The sequence below is a fragment of the Phocoena phocoena genome, chromosome 15 (genome assembly GCF_963924675.1).
Source record: "Phocoena phocoena chromosome 15, mPhoPho1.1, whole genome shotgun sequence".
NCBI lineage: Eukaryota > Metazoa > Chordata > Mammalia > Artiodactyla > Phocoenidae > Phocoena > Phocoena phocoena.
In genome coordinates this window covers 55,466,530-55,494,189 of record NC_089233.1, presented here as the reverse complement: position 1 = coordinate 55,494,189, position 27,660 = coordinate 55,466,530, and the positions used below count along the sequence as shown (strand labels likewise).

The 27,660-nt window shown below is 35.6% G+C and overlaps 1 protein-coding gene across 1 annotated transcript in view; it reads right to left on the bottom strand.

Annotated features, from left to right (window-relative positions):
• Positions 1-27,453, bottom strand: part of GPCPD1 (glycerophosphocholine phosphodiesterase 1) — a 55,237-nt gene extending 27,784 nt beyond the window's left edge. Inside the window, exons 1-10 of the mRNA XM_065892746.1 lie at positions 27,405-27,453; positions 24,073-24,169; positions 19,472-19,556; positions 13,641-13,716; positions 11,733-11,774; positions 9,618-9,741; positions 5,826-6,057; positions 3,528-3,690; positions 3,086-3,218; positions 2,266-2,320 (exon numbers count right to left, since the gene is read on the bottom strand). Coding sequence (XP_065748818.1) covers positions 2,266-2,320; positions 3,086-3,218; positions 3,528-3,690; positions 5,826-6,057; positions 9,618-9,741; positions 11,733-11,774; positions 13,641-13,716; positions 19,472-19,556; positions 24,073-24,169; positions 27,405-27,453 — 1,056 coding nt within the window. The remainder of the gene's footprint in view (positions 1-2,265; positions 2,321-3,085; positions 3,219-3,527; positions 3,691-5,825; positions 6,058-9,617; positions 9,742-11,732; positions 11,775-13,640; positions 13,717-19,471; positions 19,557-24,072; positions 24,170-27,404) is intronic.
• Positions 27,454-27,660: the final 207 nt, after the last annotated feature.

Sequence of the window (27,660 nt, the reverse complement as noted above, 5' to 3'; positions counted from 1 at the left end):
ATTTATTTGGTGAACTATTTTAAAAAAGGCTAAGTTTAAGGCATGTGGAGGACACTGGAAAAAAAAAACAAAATAAAATGAGATGTTCCTCCATTTTTCCCTTAGTTTAACTTGAGAACATGAGGCTTAACTTGAGGTACAGTGGAATGTGGGGGGAAATAATGCAGGTTCTTGATTAAAAATGTCAAGTTTCAGGTGCTGAAAAAACTAAAAGCTGAAAGAAGAAAAAAGGACTATCTCTGAATAATTACATAAAAGGAGTTAAGAAATTCAACATAATCAAGTTGGTATACAGGATGCAAACTGACAGACTTCAAAAAGTGTTACATAAAATCACTATCAGGGCTTCCCTGGTGGTGCAGTGGTTGAGGGTCCGCCTGCCGATGCAGGGGACACGCGTTTGTGCCCCAGTCCAGGAAGATCCCACATGCCGCGGAGCGGCTGGGCCCATGAGCCATGGCCGCTGAGCCTGCGTGTCCGGAGCCTGTGCTCCGCAACAGGAAAGGCCGCAACAGTGAGAGGCCCACATACCGCAAAAAAAAAAAAAAAAAAAAAACACTATCAAATCCTTCTGTAAACATTATTTCCAAAGTGAGTATCTAAATAAGCATAGTAATTCAATTGATGAAATGCAGTGCTTAATGGGGAATGTTTTTCATGCCTCAAACACTTAAAATGTTATCTCAAAAAAAAAGGATGCTTAAAAAACAAACAAATGGGACAGAATTAAACTTAAAAGCTTTTGCACAGCAAAGCAAACCATCAATGAAACGAAAAGACAACCTACTGAATGGGAGAAAATATTTGCACGTGATTATGACTCATAAGGAGTTAATATCCAACATATATAAAAAGCTTATGCAACTCAACATCAAAAAAACAAACCACCCAAGTAAAAAACTGGCAGAAGAAATGAACTGACATTTTTCCAAAGAGGAAATGCAGATGGCCAACAGGCACATGAAAAGATGCTCAGGGACTTCCCTGGTGACGCAGTGGATAAGACTCCGTGCTCCCAATGAAGGGGGCCCAGGTTCGATCCCTGGTCAGAGAACTAGATCCCATATGCATGCCACAACTAAGAGTTCGCATGCCACAACTAAGGAGCCTGCCTACTGCAACTAAGACCTGGTGCAACCAAATAAATAATTTTTTTTTTTTTAAAAGATGCTCAGCATCGCTAATCATTAGGGAAATGCAAATCAAAACTACAATGAGTTATCATCTCACAGCTGTCAGAATGGCTATCATCAAAAAGAACACAAATACAAATGTTGGAAAGGATGTAAAGAAAAGGGAGCCCTCCTACACTGTTGATGGGAATGTAAACTGGTGTAGCCACTGTGGCAAACAGTATGGAGGTTTTTCAAAAAATTAAAAAGAGAACTACTATATGATCCGGCAATTCCACTCCAGAGTATACAAAGAAAACAAAAACACTAATTCGAAAAGGCATATGCACTCCAATGTTCACAGCACATTAGTTACAACTGCCAAGATATGGGAGCAACCTAAGTGAATGGATAAAGAAGGGGTGTGTGTGTGTGTGTGTGTGTGTGCGCACACACACACACACACACACACACAATGGAATACTGCTCAACCATAGAAAAAGGGTGACATTTTGCCATTTTTAATAACATGGATGGACTTGGAGGGTATTATGCTAAGTGAAATAAGTCAGAGAAAGACAAATACTGTATGACATCACTTAGGTGGAATCTAAAGAACATAACAACGAGTGAATAAAACAAAAAAGAAACAGACTCACAGATATAGAGAACAAATCAGTGGTTACCAGTGGGGAGAGGGAAGGTGGGAGGAGGGGCAGTAAAGGGGTAGGGGGTTAAGTGGTACAAACAATTAGGTTTAAAATAAGCTACAAGGCTATATTGTACAACATGGGGAATACAGCAAATATTTTATAATAACTATAAATGGAGAATAATCTTTAAAAATTGTGAATTACTATATTGTATAGCTGTAATTTATATAATATACATCAACTATACTTCAAATTAATTAATTAATTTTTTTAAGAGGATGCTTAGGATTCCATTAACTTCAATCTTCACCATGAATCTAAATAAAAATGCCTAGAAATACTTTACCTTCACTTAGAAATATATTCAGAAAAAGCATAAATATTCTCCCTTTTAACCTATTAATGCAGACTGAAGGAGGCTCTCCAGGCCTACATTTCTCTACTTTTCTACCTTTGGACCATCAGTCCAAAGTTGTTTAAAGAAAGAGAGATTCACTTACATGACTAGCAGCATTTCTTAAAGAAGCAATAGTATTTTCCTGAACTTTAGCAAGTCTGCGAGGAAAGAAATATATAGAAATATAGTTATCATTACTATAGAAAAAAAAATTTAGTAAAGAAGTCAACTACATTTTAAACAATGGACATAGTACTTATTCTCTATTTTGAGGCTAACTTTGCCATCCCCAAAATAAGACTGTGACCATGACTTGGTTGGTGTGTGCATTCATTCCATCAATCAAGCTCTAACAATTTTAGGTATTTACAAGCTGAATACAGACATATCCTATACCACCCCATACCTCCCCAAGTGAGGTGACCAGTTAAGGAAAACAATCCTTTGCAATGGGCATGAAGTAGTGGAGAAACTTGCTCCCTGCATTGAAGCCTCAGGTGACTTGATACTGGCAGACCAGGGAAGGGTGGAAAAAGGCAGACACACCAACAGGTTGAAAGAATGGAAACTGTACTGAGAACCGGTGAGGAAACTAAGACCCTGAGAGAACAACATGCTGAAAGTCAGGACCACAACACAGACACACTGATGTCATCAGGGTGACTGCATCAAGCTCTCCCCTCCTGGCTTTCTAGTTTTAATGTCTCTCTCATCAATTCAGCAGAATACTAAAAAGACTGACCAGAATCTTACAAGAGAGTTAGTCTCTAATTAATTTGAACTGGAAACCCCAATTACCAAATTACATTTAAATCCCAGGGTAATAATTAAAAGGATCGTTTGACCTTTTAGTTGGCCAAACCTATTTAACCTTATCAAGCATGAGCTACCAAATGCTAGTACTACTCAAATATTCAACCTACTGAGCAGTTGTTGTAGAATTTCCTGCACCTCGATGTCCAACATCCAATGGTATTCTTGGCTTCCAATACTTGGAAAATGAAGATTTCATGTCACAATTGTATCCTGGTAACGGCTTAATAATTATATAGTCAACTTTCATATGAAAAAAGGGGGAAGGGAAATAAAGACAATTAAAAAGGCTATGATGAGCTCAATTACACTTAAAAACCACTCAAAACAGCTTTATCAATCGATCAAATAGAAAGAAATCAAGTCAAAACACATTCAAATTAAAGCTTCCAGAAAATAAGATATGTCTTTATTGTTATTGTATTTGTTAATATTCTAAAACTACTTATTAATTTAATTCTTTACCATTCTCAAAAGCTCAATTTGAAACTAATTAAAATCCTAACTTAATCTGCTTATTTGTAAAGGGTCACCCTGCTTCTCCAGGCTTACCTCTCACTTTGCCTATTGTTTTTCTGGAATTTCTGCTCATGATGGGAAGAGTAAGGATTCCAGCACTCTTCCCACTCTCTGCAATGGTGGATGATAAGAGGCATGCTGTACCCACATGTCCAGGAAGAGTGTCGCCCTGAACTATGTGTTCACTGAGATCTTCCTGAAAAATGAGGTTAAGAATAACCCAAATTCTTATACTTCAATATTTTCCATTTAAAGATCAAAAGACATCCTTTAAAATCAACTCAGAATCTATGGAGGAAGATCAGTAAGAAACACAACCAAATTTATATTCAGGTAATTTAGACAGCTTTGTTGTAATGAGTAACACATTTTCTTTTAGTATATAAAGATATTTAGTATATAGTATATTTAAGATTTTATGTGTTACTTTATTGATCAAAACTGTTGATTTGCACTTCTGATTCTCTAACATGTATTAGGCGAATATAAAGCTCAGATTGAAAGTTTCTAAGTACTTTTTACATTCCAAGACTAAGATATACCTGTAGTGACTTTTAATGTATATTTTATTCTTTAAAAATGCATCTACACAGATGACACAGAGGGATAGGACACCAAATACTCAACTTTGAGATTATACAGCATATTTCATCCTCAGTCTATGAATAAATTTGTATTTCCAAAACTGCTAACCAAATGAAAGGGAAGTTAGGCTGCTCGAGAAATTATTAAGAGGTAGGTACTAAAAGAACAAGGAAATGTTCAACCAAAACCTCATATTTTTAGAATAAAAGTCTCCCAGATCTTATTAATTAGGCAAGATCTAATTATAAGGTTATAACTTTATTATAAGTGTTACTTACTGGATTCTAATCCATCCTGAATCTTGTTATTTTAAGAAACAGTGGCTAGGTGCTACTGTTGGGCAAGGAATATTCCTTACTCTCAAAAAGCTAAACTCTAATCTAGTGGAAATGAGAGTGGAAACACCAAAGAGCCAGGACCTTAGGGGAGGACCCAGTGTTATTCATGAGGAGCAGCTGAACAGCCCATAAGCAGAGAGCTCTAGTGTAAAGTGGCACAAGCAGCTCTGGAAAGTTGGCAGCACAGATTCTGAATAACCTGGCACAATTTTCATAGCAACTATTTTTTCTTACATATTTATACTATCAAGTAAAGTTGCAAAAATGGGTCCACTGTTACAATGAATTCTTATAAAATGCTTCAATAAACCACAGACTTCAGTCATAAAGGACTCAATCATGCTAGTTACATCAGTTTGCCACCAAAAGTTACACAGCCTGCACTTCACTCTATCCTTGGAAGCTCCTCTGGATACAATTCATTTATATTTAGAATAGACACAGACATCAAGACATATGGTCTTGATTTAAAACATCAATTCTGAATTCTGCAGCCTGTGGAATGAAACCCCATTCACAGAAAGATAGACAAAATGAAAAGGCAGAGGACTATGTACCAGATGAAGGAACAAGATAAAACCCCAGAAAAACAACTAAATGAAGTGGAGACAGGCAACCTTCCAGAAAAAGAATTCAAAATAATGATAGTGAAGATGATCCAGGACCTCAGAAAAAGAATGGAGGCAAAGATCGAGAGGATGCAAGAAATGTTTAATAAAGACCTAGAAGAATTAAAGAGCAAATGCCTAGAAGATTAAAGAACAAACAAACAGAGATGAACAATACAATAACTGAAATGAAAAATACACTAGAAGGAATCAATAGCAGAATAACTGAGGCAGAAGAACGGATAAGTGACCTGGAAGACAGAATGGCGGAATTCACTGCCATGGAACAAAATAAAGAAAAAAGAATGAAAAGAAATGAAGACAGCCCAGGAGTCCTCTGGGACAACATTAAATACACCACCATTCACATTATAGGGGTCCCAGAAAGGGAAGAGAAAGAAAGGACCTGAGAAAATATCTGAAGAAATTATAGTGGAAAACTTCCCTAATGTGGGAGAGTAAATAGCCATCCAAGTCCAGGAAGCACAGAGAGTCCCAGGCAGGATAAACCCAAGGAGAAACATGCCGAGACACATAGTAATCAAATTGACAAAAATTAAAGACAAAGAAAAATTATTGAAAACATCAATTCTGAAGTTCTCAATTATAATTTTAATAGTACCTGAATCTGTCAACTCTTGCATTTTTAAAATCTGCTAACATGTATAGAGGAGTAAACATCTAAAAATTTGTATGAATCATGCATTTATACAAATTAACCTATGATAAAAATCAAAGCATATGTAAAAATAAGCTCTTGTCTGCGTTGTCTCTCACCCCCCTCAGTGAAATATACTCACCTCAAAAAAATCAAATATTAGTTCCAGGTTATCTGGTTCCATTGTCTGTATACTATACTCTGTCCAACGATCAGGCTGTAAGCCATACCCACACTCTGGCTGTGAATGCCTGCACTTGAACTCATTGTCGCTTATTAAGGATATCTCCAGACTATTGGACATTTTGTGAAGAACAGTGGGAGATACCCTATCATCGTCATCTTCCTCCAGACCCTCTAGTGTCAGCTTTACCCTACATAAAAGGAAAAAATAATGAAATGCAAAAAGTGAAAAAGAAGGAAAATCCATATAAATGTTACCAAAACATTAAATTTAAAAATGCTCCTTGTATATGCTAAACCCTCAAATAAAAATATTACGCAGACTACACATACTACAGGTTAAGGCATTAGTTATACTTTATAAAATAGTGATTTTATCTCCACACATTTCTGCAAAGTATTAAAATGAGATAAATGCTCATTATGCTAAGGCTGTTTTCATTAATTCTTTAGGTTTTTTAAAATGAATCTAAAAGGGCATTTACTATTATCCATTTATAATTGGCTATCTCAATTTCTTATGAGAAGTTTCACAAATATATATATAAAACAAGTACATATTTGAACCATATTCTGTTAGTGTGCATTAAAAGACTGTTAGAGTTCATAGTTGTAAATTTTTAAATTTCCTCTTTCTTCTCCTCACCACAGTGAGTCCACGTACTTTGTGAACAGTACATCATTAAAGAAAACTATTGTATTAAATATATATATTTGCATGTATTCATGGTTTTTATGTATGTATATTTATATGTATGTACCTTTTTAATGAAACAAATGAATAAAAAAATAAACCAAGAGTCTAAAACTCTTACAGACTCCACAGCAATGAAAACAAAATACAAGTTACCCAAGCTACTGGGTCACAAAGACTAGTTTACTCCCAATGAGAAGCGATTAGTTGCACAGAGCACTTGTAATGCCAAACAGTCAACTCAATTCTAGAATATTTCTTGCACCAACTGGAATGTACATAGATTAAACAACTTTAATACCAGTGATGTAGAAGCAACGTTATTGTACAGAATACAGCTGCGCTAAGAAAACTTTTCATTCTAGATTTAAATGAGATCCACTTAATAATACAAGTAACAGAACTGTATTAGTGAGGCCTGCTCTGTCCAAATGACGCTGCTGCCTTCAACCACAGTGCAGACTTGCCTCATAGGCACACACTCTGAAACCTTCCAGAGGGGATATGAACACAGGTTATTCAATTAGTAATAATGTTCCGTAATCATACTGTAAAACCAAAAGCAGCACCACTTTAATAATCCAAACAAAAATGATAATCTCTTCTCTCCAAACTCTTAGGAACAGTTCTGAACAACTGATTTTGTTGGTCAGCCTGAAGGAACAAACATTCTCTACCAGGACATATGAAAAGCGACCACAAGTGGATAGTAATGAACAAGCAAGGAAGGAATGGAAGATTAAAAATGGCTATTCTAGGGACTTCCCTGGTGGTCCAGTGGTTAAGATTCCACGCTCCCAACACAGTGGGCAGGGGTTCGATCCCTGGTAAGGCAACCAGAATCCCGCGTGCCATAGCCCCCCCCCCCAAAAAAAAGGCTAACCTACAAATAGCAATGTGCATCTATGCCCCCCCCCAAAAAATCAAGTTTAAAGGGATCTATGAAAGAATTTAGTTCTAAAAGAACTAAACATTAAAGGTTTTACTCAAATAGCTATATAAATGTTATAGTCTATCATAAGTAACATTGCTTTCCAAGTTCTGGTGGAATCAAGCGAAAGAGAAACTTGTGTTGTTGAAAACGTGGTGGTAATGAGATAAAACATCATGTCTAGTGTTTTATTTAAAATTTAAATGCTGTTGCTAAGTTTTTAAAAGTCCTGATAAACCTGCAGATAAATTTATTTTCTAGCCACTGAAGGCTTAACCTATCGATAATATGAATTCTGGGGGAAAAAGATGGTCAAAACAACATCGGTTTCTAGCTACGCACAATTATTTCAGTAGGAATCAGTCACTTAATTTGTAGAGCCCAACTAAGTATGGTTATAAAAATCTTCCAATTTAAGCTTAAGCAATACAATAATATAATCAATCACTATTTACACAAGAACAGTACAGGACTCAGGATGCATGTGCAATGCAATCAGAACCCCATTAATTATCTACTAATTTTTTTTTTTTTTTTTTGGCCACACCGCAGCATGCAGGATCTTAGTTTCCCAACCAAGGATCGAACCTGTTCTCCCTGCAGTAGAAGCACAGAGTCCTAACCACTGGACTGCCAGGAAATTCCCTCTATTAATTTCTTAATTATAGTCAAAGAAAAAAAAAATCCTAATAAGCCCAACCAACCAAGGCTTTATCTTCTACTGCTACCTTTATTTCAGGGTCTTATGCTAATAAACACTTTACAGCGGTTAACACAATTTATTTGCTTCTTTTAACATGTAAATAAAATATTCAGTTATTTATGACTAACTGGTTAGAGAATCTCTGCGATCAAATGGATCTTGCAGATCAGCCACGTGGTCCAATTACCTAGGTTTTTCAGAAGCAAAGCACAGGCCTAGAAAAGCTAATGAACAGAGGCAAGGTACACCCAACACTATTTACTCACAGAATAGCCAATGGAAAGGGCTGTGAAGTGTTACCCACCCTTTCCCTTATGTATTTTATTACTGGTATAGGTAAGTACTATAATATTTTCAGCAGTTATTGTAAAACATTTATGGATTTACAAACTGCAACATCATTATCAATTTTATTCTGAAGATAATAAGTATTACTATTAATTACTTCAGTTACTGAAAATGGCCCTTTAAACCCAGCCCTGACACATTGTCAGAAAAAGCTGCATAACGTATCAAGACTTAGAACTCTCAGTCCCAAAGTTACAAAAATTCAAATGATAGGGCTGCCTCCGTCGTTGAGAAATCAGTTCACTCAAAGATATAACATGGTAGGGCTTCCCTGGTGGCAGTGGTTGAGAGTCCACCTGCCGATGCAGGGGACACAGGTTCGTGCCCCGGTCCGGGAAGACCCCACATGCTGCGGAGCGGCTGGGCCTGTGAGCCATGGCTGCTGAACCTGCGCGTCCTGAGCCTGTGCTCCACAACGGGAAAGGTCACAACAGTGAGAAGCCCGTGTACCACAAAAACAAAAAACAAAACAAAAAAAACCACAGATACATGGTGACATTACAGAAAAATTAAGTTACTTACTATTTTGTTATTTATACAAAGCTTGACACCTAAATCTTCTTAAATTAAGATTAAAATTAAACTAACCTGGAACTGCTATGATAACTGTGACCTGCTTAATGGAAAAGTTTCTCGTTTTCAAGCCACCAGAAAATTTAGGACACTGAAGTATATTTCCAACAATCATTTTTCTGTTCATGCCATTCTCCCTTCATTTAGCTCAAAATCATTTCGTTATGTCAATTTTAAAACAAAATATTTATTGCTACACTAAGAAATTTTAAATGGTAGAAACTACAAAGATAATAAGCCTAGAAATCACTTATCTAAGTAAAAACAAAATTTTCTTGTTTCCAATTTGGAGATTAAGACTAACATAAGTACATTTAACTGTAGCAATCTTCAGGCAGGGAAGCAGTTCACTCTCACAAGACACCGCATTTATTAGAAAATGTGACATTATCTGTGTGTTATTTTCTTAGTTTATACACATAAAGGCTATAACCAGATGGATCAGAAATCTACACCATTAGTGAAAATAAATAGGCTAAGTAACAAATACACATGGTCATACCTAAATCTAGATTTTTTTAATTTTTTCTTGGTTATTGAGACAGGAGGTTTCTCAGAATAATGCAAACGTAATCTGATTTCAGTCTGACAAGTCAGCCATCCAGAATCCAGAGTCTCAACACCATCTGGCAAAGTAAATATGAAGAACAGTAATTAATATACATATTTTTAAAGCCAATCCAATAAGTACAATATATATTGACAATTCTAGTTCACATTCCGTTTAATATACTCAGGTTATCTATCACTGGTATTTCTCTCCAAAGCAAATATATAAGTAGTCTTACTTGTCATTGAAAAATAACTTTTATATCAAGTAGGAGGGAAAAGTTAAATGAACATTAACAACTAGCCAAACTTTAGCACTAAAGTAAATTAAAATACTCTTTTTGAATATATTATTGAAGTAATACAAATCTATCTCAGAAAGAATACATATTGCAAGATGGCTTCTAACCTAGCATTTGTTCCACTGGCAGTGGATAACTACTACACTTCCGAAGTTTCACATGAAATATTCAGCTGAAACTAGTTATTCCACTAGTGCTGGCAGCGTAGATATGAGGTGGTAATAACAAATGTATTCTCCATTTACATATTCTGCCATAGATAAACTGTATGACTGTGATAGCACTGTTAGCACTGTTTAACTTGAAGTTTCTTACTAACAAAGGTAATAACATTTTCATAAATACCAGGGAGCTGACAACTGTTTTGGACCTAAGTTCTTCATCAAGAGAACTTAAAAAAAAAAAAAAAAACAAGAAACTTTTCTTCTTCGGTATGATTTCGTAACTATCAAATTTCATACATGAAGAGAAACCACTACCATCTCTTAATTTTAAACTGTTTCCAGAAATGGACAGAGTTGGAGAAATGGCTTTCTATCCTGAAGGCCAACTAACGCTGAATTTAGGAAGATGATGACAACAGCAACAGATGACGAAAGAAATGCCATGCATTTATAACCAGGCATAGTAACTAACATATAATAGAAGGATATAATGTCATCATTACAGTTGAAGAAATGAGAAAACAACTTCTCCATTAAAAAAGCTCTCCAAAACATGTAGCATAAATTTTGTGTAGTCTCTAAAACACTAAATAAAACTATTCGAGTATGTTAGACTACCTTATGATGTGATATAAATAATCCCAAACAAAATCAAGAAAAATAAGTTAAATTCCTGCCCAAATACTGCAAAAGCATGTACATTTCTAAAGTGGATAAACATATGTACTTAGTAAAACCACAACCAAAACATTCAGGCCCTATTCCTTCCTGTACTCAACAGGAATGCAAACTGGTTATGAGCAATTATCTCTGGTTCACAGTCAATGCAAGCACGCATTCTGTCCACCCCCTTTACACCTTTTGACTCCTACAGTATAGTATCTAAAATGAAAATGCAGTTTAGCATGATAATGCTGATACACTGTGAGAATTCCAGTCATTGAAGAAAAAACTTGAATCCTTAGGATAAAGTATTTACTGATGCAGAAAGTATATGACTGTAAATTAATTGTTTAAATACTCAGCCATAATTACTAGAACGTTCTGCTACTTAATCTTGATTTTACTATAAATGCACATACTAACACAAAATGCACAAACGTAGCTTATGAGTAACATTTCACACTTTAAATGTTGAGAACAATTAACATCATTTTCAAACATAGTGTTAAGTGATGATATAGTAACAGTTAAGTACAATACTTTTAAATTGATTATATTAATTCATATACCTAAAGTCAACAGCCAAATAAAAACTAAAAAATAAATAAAATTTTAAAGCATAAGAAGTATACTAGAGGGAATTCCCTGGCGGTCCAGCGGTTAGGACTGCGCTTCCACTGCAGGGGGTGTGGGTTCAATCCTCCTGGTTCGGGAACTAAGGTCCCACAAGCCACGTGGCATGGCCCAAAATAATAATAATAATAATAATAATAATACTGGAAACTATTATTTAACAGAATGCATTTGTTTTTTGGATCTAGTCTTCTAGTCTCTATTTTCAATATCATACTGTCATATTTCCCTGTGCTGTTTCTAATGAAATGTAAGGTAACATCTCAACCATGTGAATAAAAATTTTCAAAACTCAGTCTCACTTACTGTGGATTCCAAATTGTCCATCGTCAATAGTAATTTCACTTTCTAAAATTGAAGGAAAATAGAAAATCTAGTTAAAATTCATGATGTATATACAGAATGAACAATTGAGAAATTACCTACCTTAAGGATTTTTTTAAAAATTTAGAATTTAAAAGCAGCCCAAAGTGAATAAGCATATTTATTGTAGCCCTCAATAAAGAAATCCCTTTTAAGGAGGCTATCAAACTAATGGTTCTTATATTCATGGTGATTATTCACAATGTTGTAAGGAAGAGAAAGAAAACTCCTCAGAGAGGTGCTCTAGAGGCACTGGGACAAATGTTTATACCAACCAATGCATGAGACTGACAAGGTGCTGGAAAACATTATCTCCTGGTTGATTTTTCAAACCAAAGGTCTTGGCACAATTAAAATGCTTATTCTTACGTAGTGCGTATTCTGAACTTACCTAAAATATAATGCTCCTCAAACCCCAACTATTCTCTATAGCCAGCTAAAAGCTTTTTAAAACAGCATAAACTTACCTGTATATATAGAGCTATGAGGAATTACCAAAAAGTAAGTGTTTGCACATTGCCTCCTAACAGAAATTTCAACTAAATGAGAAAAGCTGTTAAGCCCCACCCTCTGAGTAAAATACTAATTATCTTCCCTGCTATTTCCTTTCCCAGTTTACTTTAAACATAAACCTGAATTTGTTAAAATAAGTGTGACAGTTCCCAATAAAGATTCTCTGGTATATTTCACACAGCTCTTAAGTTCAGAAGTTTTATTTTCCAAAAGTATAAAATAGATTAAAAAGACCAGAAACAAAATCATCCTACTTTCTCAAAATAAGAAAATATATTTAACTGCAAGATGCTTCAAAATGCAATTTTTAAAATATTCAATTCCTAATAATTTCCAACCTCAGTATGGCACTCTTTTAATTCTAAAGTACACTACATAAAAATTCTAAATATACTATCAAAAATGTATTACAAAAATGTATATACAAAAAGAAAATCCAATAAAGAGGATGGAATGAGATAGCTGTTTAAACGAGATGTGTCCTTGCTATATATAGGGTAAAGCAGAATCTCTCACTACTTTCTAATCTAAGCTAGTAAATAACAAGCCATTTATTCTTTAAATTCTAATTTTCTCTGGAAACTAAAATAGAGTTTTCAGCACTAAGTCAATTTATAGATGAAACCAAGTAGGTAATTTAATGTATGTGAAAAGAACTTCAAATTTTAATCTCAGTATGGAAAAGGAAATTCAAAAATACTTGTATGAAGAGAAATGCCACTTTTAGGCACAAGAAAACTAAATAACGTTTAAACAAACAAACAAACAAAAATTATCTAAATAGCAACTTTAACATAGCCAGCAGGGTATTGGGGGAAAATGTCTGCTACAACCAAGAAATCTGAATTCATTCATACAAGTTTATTCAAGTATTTACTAGTTTAAAAAACACCCACAAATAGAATAACTTATTCTATTACTATTCAAAGTTAAAAATGTAAGAATCATTGTTTTGGATTAATTCTTTCCTCAAATGTTCTAAGTTCTCTGAGCAAGTAATATCAAAGCCACGGATGGATGCTCAGTTAAAAAAAATGCTATTTTATAAACTTTTGTAACTACTCCAAATATAAATATATATTCCACCATAAACCCATCTAATTCAAGAAATTAAAAATAACTAGGCAAGCATTTCTAATAAAGTTTATGAAGAAAGGCAATTAAGAACTGTTTAGTTTTGAAAGTAAGACCCATGATATGCTCAGTGAAACTTGTAGTACTGACAATGCATTGACCTTAAACTTTAAAATAAATATTTATTAAATCCCACTAAGCCATTGTGCAGCATATTAGTAACTTTATGCATATGCCTCAAACAGATGCAGTTAATGCCCATACCTAAAGGGGTTATTGATCGTGGTTGTAGATGAGTCTCCCACTTGTGAACTATGACTTGACATGGACCACCGATAGTCTGCAATTTAAAAGTTAAACGTCTGCAATAATTTCTTGTATCTTATTTTCTACCCATGACGTCATTAGATGTTTGTGGCCTAAGTCTTATACTAATTATGAAACCAAGAGATTCATCTTGTTAATATCAATATTATATGCGAAAAAATCAGGAATGTACCAGGTCAAAAAACATGATGAATGCTGGAAGAAAATGAGGGTGAGGTAGTAAACAAAAATAAGATGAACTGGCAAATAAAACCATTTTAAACCCATTCTTAAATCTGCCTACAATACTCAGTTTTAATCTTTAACTGATACTCTGTCGTAAGTTAAAGTTAACAGCAAATATACTTTATGTTTGGTATGTCGGAAGTCAACGAAGTATTACTGGAAGATTGAAGTAACTCCTCAAGTGTTCAGAAAAAGCCTAAACTCTCTGATAGTAGAAATACTGAGAACGAATACTTCAAGATCAATTATCACAAGTTACTCAAGGAACTAGAGGGCATAATAAAGTTCTTCATTACATATATTTAACTAGTAAGTAGGTAACAGGAAGAATATCAGATTCTCGTATTTTAGTAACCAGTGTTTCTAAGGAGCACAGGAAGCCCTTTCCTTTAGGAAAGGACACATGCATGGCTAAATCTGAAGAACAAGTTTGATTAAAGGGGAATGAACATCCAGTTTTACTCTTACTGCCTTAAAGTTTATAAATTCATACAGTGTGAAAAATTTTAATACTGTCTTCTGTTATCAAATTCTCTTACTAAAAAAGAAAATAAAGCTTTATGTATTGTTGATAATGTCTACAGCAATTTAAACACAAGAATGAACTACCACAAGGATTCTCTTGTGTGTTCCTAAAGTACTGAAGTATATGAAGTGTTTCCTAATTTTCCTTGAAGTATCTAAAACAAAACAAAAAACCCTACACTTGTCTAATTAAACTTATGTGCCAAAATACAATCCTTAAATACATATTTTAAAAGAAAATTTTCAAACTATATCCTTACAAGGTATTTTTTTTCTTCTGAAGAAGAAATTTAGTAAAATACAGAGAAGCAAAAAGAAACAAAAATCACCCATTATCACACTACTTAGGGATAATCACTATCAATATTTTCACGTATCTTTAAACCCTTGTCTAGGCACATATATACTCTTAAGTCTGGAACATATAAGCTTCTCTCTTTATTACATCTGTAGATGACATTAAATACTCTTCTATAACATTTTATAGGATTTCAATATTGATTTTATTTAATAATAAATGATCCAAATGATAACAAATAAGTATGTAACAAATTAGGCAAGAGATAATTCTGTCATTTAAAATAACCAGAGGTTAAAATCTTTTTTTAAAACTTGCAAACTTTTGAAGTTTGAGAACTAAAATTGCATTAGATATACATTCAATTCCTTAATCCTGGGATAATACAGGAACTCATTTTCTCTAGCTGAATACATCCTTGTTATAAGGGTTCACTTGTGAATTGATAATATACTGTGTAGACATTTTAAAAAATGTAAATGTGAAAGTACTAATCTTAAAATATGGTGAATTACACTAAAAAAACAAGAAACATCTGATCCTGCATCTGCTAGATGTTTTTTACTACAACTTTTTGCTGTCACTTTTTTGAATTTGTTTTCACACATCAAACTTTCTAACCCTCAAAAGATACAAATGTATATAATAAAAATAGGAATGCTTCTTAGCAATAATGGGCAACCAGAAATAACTAATCTATTCCCTTCTTCCACCCCTCCCATGTCCCCTGCACTCCCCTCAAAAAAAAAAAAAATCCTCTTTGCTACAAAAGTGGTGTAGATCCATATTCTTATAAAAGTTACTAATCAAATGTGACTTGAAAGGGTGCCATGAACATAATAGTATATATCAGCAGGGATTAAAAGTGGGTAGAAGAAAGGAGAGACTTTGTTTTAATTTTTTGTTTTAATTCAGGTATCAGGGGAATTTCACAAAAAGTGTTGATTACAGTATCTATACTTAATCATGTAAGAATAGTCCTGTGGATTAAACACTTGAGAGGGAACAGTAATTTTTAAAACTCCACTCCTGTTTACAAACCCACTAACCATAGCATAAAGCAAACTAGGCTTGAACAGAATGGAGTCTTGAGGAGCAGTTCAAAGGGTCAATTCAACAGATGGCTTATAATTGTGTCTACTGGAGTTCACACTACAAATTCATGGTTGGTACATAAAATGTGATAATATTGACAAATGAACCAAGTTTTAAAACACACTGAATTTCCAAAATTGTTGTGACTACTTTATTAAACTTTAGTAGGTAATCTTAAATTTTAGCATACCAATGTTCTTTAAAACAAAAAAAAACCTTAACACCTGAGCATTGGGAAATTAAAGATCTTAGCAACGATTCCAAAACATACAATCCTTTTTAATATGCTAAATGCAGTAAGTCATTCTTCAAGATCTTAGGAAAAAAACAAGAGTTCCATTCTGTAAAAGACTGCCACAATTTTAAGCACTTCAGAGTCAAGCAGAAAATGGCTCTTTGGAGACAAAAGTAACAATATCAGTCCAAGATAGTACTCCACTAACAGGACTGGTAGAGTTATTTCACATTTTAGCATGTATTAAATCAGAAGATTGCTGGAATGTTTCTCATACAAAAAACCTGTTTCTACAAAAAAGTCATAATGACTGCTTTCTTAAACAGTTATTGATTGACATCACTCAGCTGTATCAAGCACTGAGAAAAAGAAACAAGATTATATAAGAGGTAGACTGGGGGTTTTGTTTTTAACAGACCACCAAGCAAAACTATCACTATCATGGAATATCACTGCTTTCAAATATCATAGAAACTGTTAAGCGTAAACTGTAAAAATTTCAGTTTCCTTTCTACGATTTTGAAAAAAATGGAAAAAAAAATGCCCATGTGAAAGGGGCTCTGAATTTTTAATCTATGTCAGAGGCCAGAACCAGTTAGTTAAAAATCACTATTTTTAACAAGACCAGGAAGAAAAACGGTCACTTAGGAGTGAGTAAAGCAAAGAAGGCTAGGCCAACATACATCTCTCAGATGGTTCAAATTCATAGTTAACAGCTGAGGGTATTTAGCATGCAGAAGAATTTTATTAAGAAACCACTGTACAAAATGACAACCTGGGCTATTATGAAAATAAACAATTGCCTGCCTACCAGATGACTGATTTTTTTGTTAAAGGATTTAAATAAAAATCAAGGGACATTAAGAACAAGGTAAAAGAATCTGTAATGAATCTAATTATGAGTGAATGTTAACACCTGTAAAAATTAAAAGCAGATGTTACTGAAAAATAAGCTATTTCACTGAAATGAATGAAAAATTTCAAAGACAATATAATTAAAAAGTGGCTAACATCTCAGTATGAGACAACAATCCCTAATTCCAGCCACAAATAAAAAGGGGTGAACATGGATTAAAAAATGTTTAAATTACACATTAATTCAAAAATTATCTTTGGTGAAGATGTGAAATTAATGGGTTATCTGCAGACTCACAGCAATGTTTCCATTCCAGGAATATCTACTACTTTTGTTTGCTATGTTTAAATAAGATAATATTTGTCACCTGTAAAAAATTATTTTAGAATTTAATATATTAACACCTTATTCTAATTCTACAAAGCATAAGAACATACAGCTGTGAGAAATTAAAGAGAAAAAGGACTTCAAGAGTCTTTAACTTCTAAACTAAAAGGAATATGCCAGAAAGAGCAAATTACGGAAGAGAAATTATGAATGGTAAAATTTTATTCATAGAAAAATTTTAGCAATCGAAGGGATGTAAGAAATCTATAGTTCAAACCCTTCATTTTATAGATGAGTAAGCTGAATTCTGAAGGTCAAGTGACAAGATCACAAGATTTTTAGCTTAGGTTCTACAACTGCTTGGATAACCTAAAACTTTTGACCCAGTAAAATTAACCTTATTACCCATTTCAGTTTTTCAATGCTTTCATAATCATTTTGCTTTCCAATCATTCTTTATATTCATAAAATATATACTCCAATAATTTACATCATTTCACGATTTAAGATTCCTTGCACATTAGTTCTATCATTTGACAGTGCACAATTGAGACAAAGTTTCTAATTACGTCTATTAAAAATTATGATTCATTTAAAAAGCGCCACCAACTTTAAAAAGAAGTGTCACTTTAAGCTGGCGTGTGGGAAAAAAAAAAACCTCTAGCCATATGCATGGGATTTTATGTGGCTATTTACTCTATTCCATGAAAAACATACTTACCATGGCAGCCCCTGCATCACACGGTACATGTGTACACGATACAGAGCACCTACTTAAAGAAACACACTCACCAACACATACTGTAAACTTTTGCAAGTATTACAAGGGGAAAAACTTGTTTCTTACTGTAAGCAGACTTCGTGCCAATTTTTTTGGAAAAGGCATTTTGGAAGGATTTGCTGCTTTTGGTTACATTTTCAATGAAAAGAGAAAATACTGTAGGTTGGCTTAATTTGTGTTGACAACAGTCTTACTTTAGGAAACTACGCCCAAAGGACTCATGATTTTTCTTGTCCAAACACCCCCGTAAGTAAAATTTAGTTAATTTCACATACCAGGATCCTCAAATATGCTTTCAAACTCACAAGTGCTATGATCTACATAACTCTGTACAAATGTTCACTTTATACTAAAGAACTTTGCCACAAGGTACAACCCCTATGCCAAATAAACGATCTTTTCCTTAGTCATTAAAGTGAGACTATTGTCAAGATAAGCCAACATAATGATCAACTATAATGTAATTTAATTTTAATTACTGAGTATATTCACAATATATTCTTGGAATAAGAAACGTAATAGGTGCAAAAGACAGCTGAAGTGGGTTTGTCAGTTTTTCTCTTTTATATAATGGTGGCTAAGAGACTGAGGTAACAGTGGCTGCTTGCATTTTTTTTTTTTTAACATGTAACAAGTATTCAAGGACCCCAAAGGGAAATAAATTTTTAAAAAGATCTAATCCATGTTTGCTTCCTAGACTCCTGCCTAAGCCCTTGTTCACATGCAGCCCAAAGTGTGCTCAAAGGTAAAAATCTGAAGGAAAATAATCCTTTCAGCAAATTAAGTATCTTTAAAATAAAGAATCAACTTTTCTAAATATGAAAATGTTCCCAAAATAATAAATAAATCATTGTGAGCAAGCAGATTTAGATCTAACTGATATTCCAAAGGCCTTCAGAAAAGATCCTGGTCTATCAACACTATCACTGAAAAAAAATCTAAAAGGAATGACTTCAATTTTTGATAGGAGTTAATGCAGCCACTAAGAGATAGCTGCGTTGAAATAATTTTTTCAAAGTTACTCACTTAAAGCTGGCTATATACACCTCTAAATATATCTTTACCACAGATGAATTAAAAAATTGAAACAAAAAGAAAAACCTTTACTACTGGTTACTAACTAGTTTACAAAAGTTATAGAAAATGCACACCTATCAAGAACACTTATCATTAAAACCAATTTCATGATAAGAATATTGCAGAACATACTTACTATTAGTCTTTTAAAAATTCCATTGCACACACTATTTGCCTCTGAAGAGGCTACTTCCTTTCTTTTTGGTGCTAAAATATTATTAATCCAGAGTTCTTTTCTCCTTATTTGATCTAAACAAACTCATTTTACTTTTAATGTTTCCAAACTTAAGTTAGTTGCTTTTGAAAGAAGTCTTCTAAAGAAACTGGAAACTGGATAAAGAAAACATACCTTTGGTTCTAAAAAGCACCCTTTGAAGTAGCGGTACTGAACTGATACTCCTCTACTAAGTACAATGGTTGCTTTCCATAACATGCTGTGAGAAAAAAGAATTAAAGCAGCAGCATCAGTATCAAACTAAAATGCATAAAGTCTTCATTAATTCATAAAACCCCTCAAGTAAGGTCTGTGATCAATACCATTTATTTATTCCTACACAAAATTTTACTCCAGGCCTAATCTGAACCAGGTACTGGGAACACAGTGATGAATAAGGCAGAAAGAGCTCCATCTTCAAGGAGATTGCTTGCTTATGTGGATAGACAAATATATAAGCAAACAGCATACATAGGAAGGGCTAGCTGACCTTTCTGAGGTGACAAGAAGTTTTGGAGCGAGATCTCAACAAGAAAGAACTGTCTGAGCTGAGACCTAAATGATGAGCCATACAAAGAAGTAGGAGAAGTAGTATTCCAACCAGAAAAGGCAAGCAGTGCAGACCTCTGAATCTCCTCTCACTTTCCACTTAGCTAGGGATGTTACATGGCTGCTAACAGGCTTTGAGGCCAAGGTCACAAACTTAAATGCCTGTTCCCAACTGTCCCTTATTCTGTCCTGCCCAGCCTCTGGCTATTTCCCTAGCCAAGCAATCAGTGTCTGTATCTTACTTGTACTTGTATCTTACTCAACGTCTTCCTCTGAACTATGTCATTCTACATATTCTAATGCTAATTCTAAAGCTTAGACTCAACAGTGAAAGAATTCACTACAATTCATGATTATAACTGATTTTTAGCTTCAAATCATAGGCCAATGTTATTCAAAGTGTGGTCCCAGGACCATCAGTATCAACTGGGAGCTTGTTAGAAATGCAAAATCTCAGGCCAGGGCTTCCCTGGTTGCGTAGGGGTTAAGAATCCACCTACCAATGCAGGGGACACGGGTTCGAGCCCTGGTCCGGGAAGATCCCACATGCCGCGAAACAACTAAGCCCATGTGCCACAACTACTGAGCCTGCATGCCACAACTACTGAAGCTCACGCACCTAGAGCCCGTGCTCCACAACAAGAGAAGCCACTGCAATAAGAAGCCTGCGCACCACCATGAAGAGTAGCTCCTGCGCAACGCAACTAAAGAAAGCCTGCATGCAGCAACGAAAACCTAATACAGCCAAACAAACAAAAAAAATCTCACGCCGCATCTAGACCTATTGAATTTGAAACTCTGGGGGAGGGCCCAAGCACTCTGTAATTTAACAAGTGTCCAGGTGACTCTGATGATGAACACAAGTTTGAGAGCCCATGTCAGAGACCATTACCCAAACATTAATTCAGCATGAATAGTTCAGTGACTAAAGGGCAGCTCCAAATATTCTTCCATGATACCAGATGGCTAGCACTGCTCCCCACCTGGCTCTGCCAAGACAGACTTAGGGCATTATCCTCACTCTGACTCAATTTTGGTTTCTAACAAAATATCCACAACCAGCTGTCACCCCTGGTCCTAGCTTCAACAATCAGATTAACCTGGTAATAATAAAATACATATGCCCTGGCTCCACCCTGGGAAACTCTGGTTTCATAGGTCTGGGGTGGAGCTTTGTCTCGTGGAGTTTGATAAACTGGACATATGTGATTGGTTGAGAAACACTGCTGCACAACAAGGACAGCCTAAATGCTCGGAACATGTGCCCTGACTACTTCTCCCTGATAAGCCTCAGAATCCTTTTCAACACAGGGCTCCAGGCAGATTCTACCAACTCTGAGATGAAATTTATTTCCCATCTCTGCTACCCAAAAAGAAAAAGGCAAATTTCCAGTATTATTTCACCCATAAAACCAGCCAGAGTATGTGAAACTAGCCCCAGATGTGCACAGTAGAATTAGTGGGAAGCTTTAAAAATGTGCTGGGGCCCCTCTCTCGTGCACTATTTATCAATCTTACAGGAGCAGGGTCTCGGCATTTTTTTAAAAGCCCCCTTTTAAAGTGCTTTAAACCAGTTAAAGTGCTTTTTAAATCATTTTTTAAAGTGATTCCAATGTGCTCCCCTGGTTAAGAACCACCAAATGAAAAGATCAGATGGTGAGAGCAATAAAATCAGTCTTTTTACTTTACTTCCCTAAGCAACTATAGCAAAGTTATAAATGAACCAGAGGGACTTCCCTGGTAGAACAGTGGTTAAGAATCCGCCTGCCAATGCAGGGAACATGGGTTCGATCCCTGGTCCGGGAAGATCCCACGTGCCACGGAGCAACTAAGCCTGTGCGCCACAATTACTGAGCCTGCGCTCTAGAGCCCGTGAGCCACAATTGCTGAGCCCGTGGGCCTACAGCCCACGCTCCACAACAAGAGAAGCCACCGCACCACAACAAAGAGTAGCCCCGGCTCAGTGCAACTAGAGAGAAAGCCTGAGTGTAGCAACAAAGACCCAACACAGTCATGAATGAATGAATGAATAAATAAATAAATAAAATTACTTAAAAAAAAATGTACCAGAACTGTTCAGTGACGTCAAGAATGAACGTAACCTGATGAAACTCAAGAAAAACCAGGAACGAGGGGCAGTGGGAAGGTTTAGTGCACCTGTCTGATTTTGAATTGCCCTAATATCCTCCCCACAAAAATACCATGAAAATCTCCAAGAAGGGCAAATAAAATCATAAGTGACCCACATTTTCTGCATTATTAGGAAATGACACCACAACCTTCAAATTGTTTGTAAGAAAAAAATTCCAACAGAGCTCTTGTCACCACAAACCTGTAGGTACAGAGAGACTTAAGAGACTGAAAAGGAGGAACAGAGGACTTAAATGCAGAGTACACTGAAATCCCAAAGAAACACAGTTCTAAAACACAAGACTGGGGAATTTCCTGGTGGTCCAGTGGTTAGGACTCTGAGTTTTCACTGCAGCGGGAAGGGTTCAATCCCTGGTCCGGGAACTAAGATCCAGCACGCTGTCAAAAACAAACCAACCAACCAAAAACCCCCATGAGACTGTTGTTTACAGGCAAACAGATTTGTTTACCTTTTGTATCATCTTGTATCAACTACTTTTATCAACTGTGTCATCTACTTCCTTTCTCTTTGTGAAGCACTGTTTATCTGCCATATATGAATCAATTATACTTCATTGTACAGCGATGTCAAAATGGCTGCTTCCTTAAAATTAAGAAGTTAACTGTTCTCATTCTGTTCACATCACTTTGACCAGGTTGGCTAGAATGGACTTAAGACAGGTAACAGGGCAGCTCAAGAGTTCAGAGCAGAGGTAAACAAGTTTAGAAAGACATGAGGTTTCACTTCAGACAGGAGTGACTAATCCACAAATCAAGGAAAAAATAGGCACTAGAAGAGAATAAACATCTCGTTTTTCTGTGATCCCAATATCATTTGTCAACAGAACTTAACTTATAAAAACAGAAGAGAATTGGCTGAGAAAACGTGTCACACTAATGACAAAGAGAGAAACGGGTGTTCTATGTATGTTTTTTGTTTTTTTTTCCTGAGCTTACATTATGGTATTGTTTTACTTTCCTTGTTATTTCCCTCTGCTTTGCCATCAGTGCTCCTCAAACTGTCTGCTGTGAAGGACCAGTTTCTGTTTACTTATGTTACTCTACTTGTCCCATGACCAATACTTCTGGTCTATGATGTACCCAGTTCAATGAGATAAGTCCATGACATGCATGGGTATCCCAGCAATGTCAAACTGTCATAAACATTTCTAAATGCTTGCTCTCAATCTTTGTATTTCTCACATCGTGCACTGATAAAAAAATGTTTTTTGTCTAGCACTGAGTCCACAGGCCACATTTTTAGTAGCACTGCTTAACAATCATCTAATCTGATGTTTCTCCCTGGGGGCACTGCATGTATTTGTATACTATTTAGAATCTCCTCATCTTTCCTTTACCCCCACGCATACATCTTGACAATCCATAACACTTCAAAATATCCATACAGAGAAGGACCACCTTTGTTGACAACACTGATTCTATCCTAACCCCTTTACCATGCAGATAAAGGAACCAAGGCTTAGAGATATGAGATCTGCCCAAGATCACAGCTAACTGCGGAACTGAAACTGGCACCCAGATCCTCCTTTCCCCACTCCAATGCACCAACACACCCATGCTAAGTTTAGTGCTGTATTTAATGTCAGTAGTAAACTTATTTCACTACATTAGCTAAAATTTCTAAGGATGTGTTCCGCCCTCTGCTACTTTTAAAAGAATACATGTCTCAAAAAATTATTTCATAAGCTAAAGCAAAAATTAGATCTTTTATCAAGAATAGTACTGAGAAGCAAAAAAATGCCTTAATTTTTTAAAAATAAGAAATAACAATATAAGCCTGTTTAGAAATATGGTATTAAGCATCAAAAGAACCAGCCAACAGCCAAGAGTTGAAAATGACTTTTTGCGAGGTGGAAATTGAGAAACAGAGGAACTTGTTTTTTCACAGCAAACTCTGTAAAATGACTTCACTCTTTATACATATGTGATAAGTTTGATAAAAATTAAAAGAAAAATATACCAAGGTATCTTAGAAACCCCCAAGTTTATAATCTGAATGTCACAATTATTCAGTATTATGACATGTCCATGCTTACCTTTCACTTGTCTCGTTCTCTGGAAGAAGAGCCACAGCATTTTGAGGATTCCAGTTTCCCAAAGCATCAGAGCTTCCACATATTGCAAAAACCTCTCCTAAAGAAACATAACGAGTTATAGTGGGTTAAGTAGGAACATCTCATTTTAGTTTTAGGAAACTGCACTAATTTAATGGGATGCAGAGTCCCTTTCAGTGGAGATGGAAGAGCTTCAGTGGAGAAATGGGTTTCGACCCAGGTGCCACTCACACTAGCACCTACGTTATTAACCTGACCCACCTCTATAGAACCAAAAGCAGAGAAAAGGAAGGATGTACAGGGACAGACTTTTCTTCATTTTTCAACTACTTACTGAGCCAATAATGAGCACCAAGACAAGGTGATCAAATGGCAATCCTTGCCTTCAAGGCAGCTTCCAATTTAAAGGAGCATATAAGTATCCTACAGAACCAGTACCTGATATTTTCCAGGAACTCAAACAGCAGCTACCAAGAAGCTAAAGATCAAGAAAATTATCAATGGGAAATGAGCAATGTAACAACAACAAAGAAAAAAAAGTCCCCAGAACAAAGACTAGTGAAAAACTAGACAAAAATCTCATATTCCTTACTAAAATAAAAACTATCACACTTCATCTGAACACTTGTCATCAACACACAAACCAACATATAGTCATCACCTATATTTGCTAAATTCCATATATTTAGCAAAAGTCTACAGTTTCTTGAATATAAGTATGCAGATATCTTTAACTTATATATCAACACATTCTGAATTACTATAATTAAAATCCATAAAGAAAAAAACAAGGAACTGAGCCCAAGTGAACAAACTTCAGGACAAACTCCTCCGCACTCTGAGAGTAGCTTGGTTTCCAAGCTCTGGGCACTACTATAGTAAGACTCGAGTTCTAATTGGCTTTAGCCACCTGCATGGCATTATATATGCTTGGACTGTCTAAAACTTAACTAAAATCCCAAATGTGGTAGTCATTCAGGAGTTTTCAGGGTTCTAAACACATGTCTGTAAAAACATAAAGTGGTTATGTATAAAGATTTCATGTTAAAATACTCACCAATCCTTTAAAGTAACCAGATTTTTTTTTTGCAATTAACTTAGGTTATCACTACCTCTTCGCATTAAAAAAAAAAAAAAGATAAACACTTGCTAAATACAAGGCACAAATATTTATTCTCAAGATCATATATGTTGCTCTGCATATGTACAGCACATGCAGCGGCTCCTAGCTCAAAGTCCAGATTACCATCAAATCACTGATTCAGGCCGGTTACACTTCCTTTGTAAAGGAGAGTCTCATTAACCTTCCTCATGGAGTCAGTTATTTCTTATCCCCATACAAAACAGCAGCTACTCTCTGCTCTGGAAAGAACATGTAACCCACATGGAAAAAGTGAAACTTGGACAATCTGTGGTTACGTTCCTTCTATATAAGTGCTCCTGCATTTTACCAATTCCCTCCTGCAATGTTACTCTGTCTTTCTGCTGATTGCCTTTGAATATGGTTTCTATGAGGAAAAACCGGAAACTTTTTACCAGAACAGACCTATTTCTTTAATTGGATTTCATTTATAGAAGATTATAAAGACCTGAATGCTAACTAAAGGAATCTGCAAACAGCACCCCCACATATTCTTTTTACTTGTTCCCTCTTACTTCACTTCTCTCTGCAGTCTTTCCACTTTCAGCAGAGAACACTTCCTCCTTGCTTTGGGGAGGAAATCAAGGTGACCTGAGATCTGGGGGGGAGGTGAGAATCCACCCCAACATCCCCTCCCTGTCCCTCTACCTCCCTTCCTTCCCACCTACATTCACATCTGCCACTAGTCCTTGAGAAGGCGTTCCACCTTGTCAAGCTGATCCTTCTGTGGCTAACTCTGTGGTCACCACATTTGCCTGATGTGGCCAGCTCCTTCTAGCTTAAACTGCCTATGCACAAAAGTATGATATAGGTCTGCAGTCTTCTCTCCACAGAAGAGGTTACACACAGGACAAGAGGTGAGTACTAGACATAAGGGAGCAACCCCATCAACTGACTAGCAATCTTCAATCTGCAGAATCTTGCCTAGAGGTGGAGCTGTACAAAATCATCCTGGCTAAGAATCTGAACTTGGACAAACACACACCGTCAGGTGCTGTGATGGATGCTGTATCAAAGATGCCTGACATACAGAATGAATCATTTATTCATTGTTCGAACACATACTTACCCCTGCTCTGAGCCAGGTACTGTGCTAGGTACAGGAATTCAGCATGAATAAGATAAAGTCACATTATTTTTCATAGAGTTTACAATCTGTCCACAAGAAAAATTACTCATATGACTCCATAAAACTCATAAGAGGTACTACAAAAAAGAACCTTGAATTTCACAGGGACCTTAACCTAGTTGAATACAGGAAGCTGGGATAAGGAGAGTTAGGCGGGTGGGGGCACAGATCTAAACAAAGGAAACAATTTGAGAAAGCCCCAAAGGAGGAAAGGAATGCAAAAGATTTGAGGAACTGGCCAGCATAGCCAGAGTGTATTAAACAAGGAATTTTTAACCCAAGTGTGATACTGTTTTTGTTTTTGTTTTTGTTTTTTGGGCCGCACTGTGCGGCATGTGGGATCTTCGTTCCCCAACCAGGGATCGAACCCGTGTCCCCTGCAGCAGAAGGGAGGAGTCTTAACCAGGTAAGTAGCAAGGTGTGATACTGTTTTGACATGTTACCTTACACTAAAATTATTTCACACTGCTTCAGTAGACAGTTAAAAAATACAATAAAGCTTAAAAAAATAGATGTACAAGTAAGGAACAAATTTACCTTCACCAAATATTTCACCAACTCCTCAACACTAGAAAAATTTCCTTCATTTTCATGACTTAAAAATCATAGCTCAGAGAATTCCCTGGCGGTCCAATGGTTAGGACTCCACGCTCTCACTGCCAAGGGCCCAGGTTCAATCCCTAGTCAGGGAACTAAGATACCACAAGCTGCGGAGTACAGCCGAAAACAAACAATAAGATACCACAAGCTGCGGAGTACAGCCGAAAAACAAACAAACAAACAAATTACAGTTCAATTATCTGTCCTGTTCAAAATTCACAGCTTTCCTGGAAAACATGAGACTAAGACACTTACTATTTGGGAAGTTTTTTTTCTTGAATTTGTTATACTCCGAGCACATTTCTGTTATCAGGCATGTCCTAAAGATACTTTCATCTAATAATCAGGCTCATTCTAGTAACAACTCTATATTTAAGATAATCCAGATAAGAAAAACACTCATTTATTTTTTTTTAAATGTTTAAAAGTAAAGTTTTACAATACCTGGTAAAAGAGCTCCTCTTATTTCAAAGGTAACCTGAGAAGGTGTCATTCTGATGGATTTATTTTAGGACGTTGTGCTAGAAAGAAAAAGATGTCATTTATAGTACATGAATATCAGCTCTAGATAGCTACCACCAAGAAACAAGTTAAAACACACAAAAACAAAAATGAATCTCAACTGTGAGCAAAAGATTTCAGATACCTTATATATAGAATTATTTAGGAAGTACCTAGCAAGTTTTAGGACCTAGTGTTA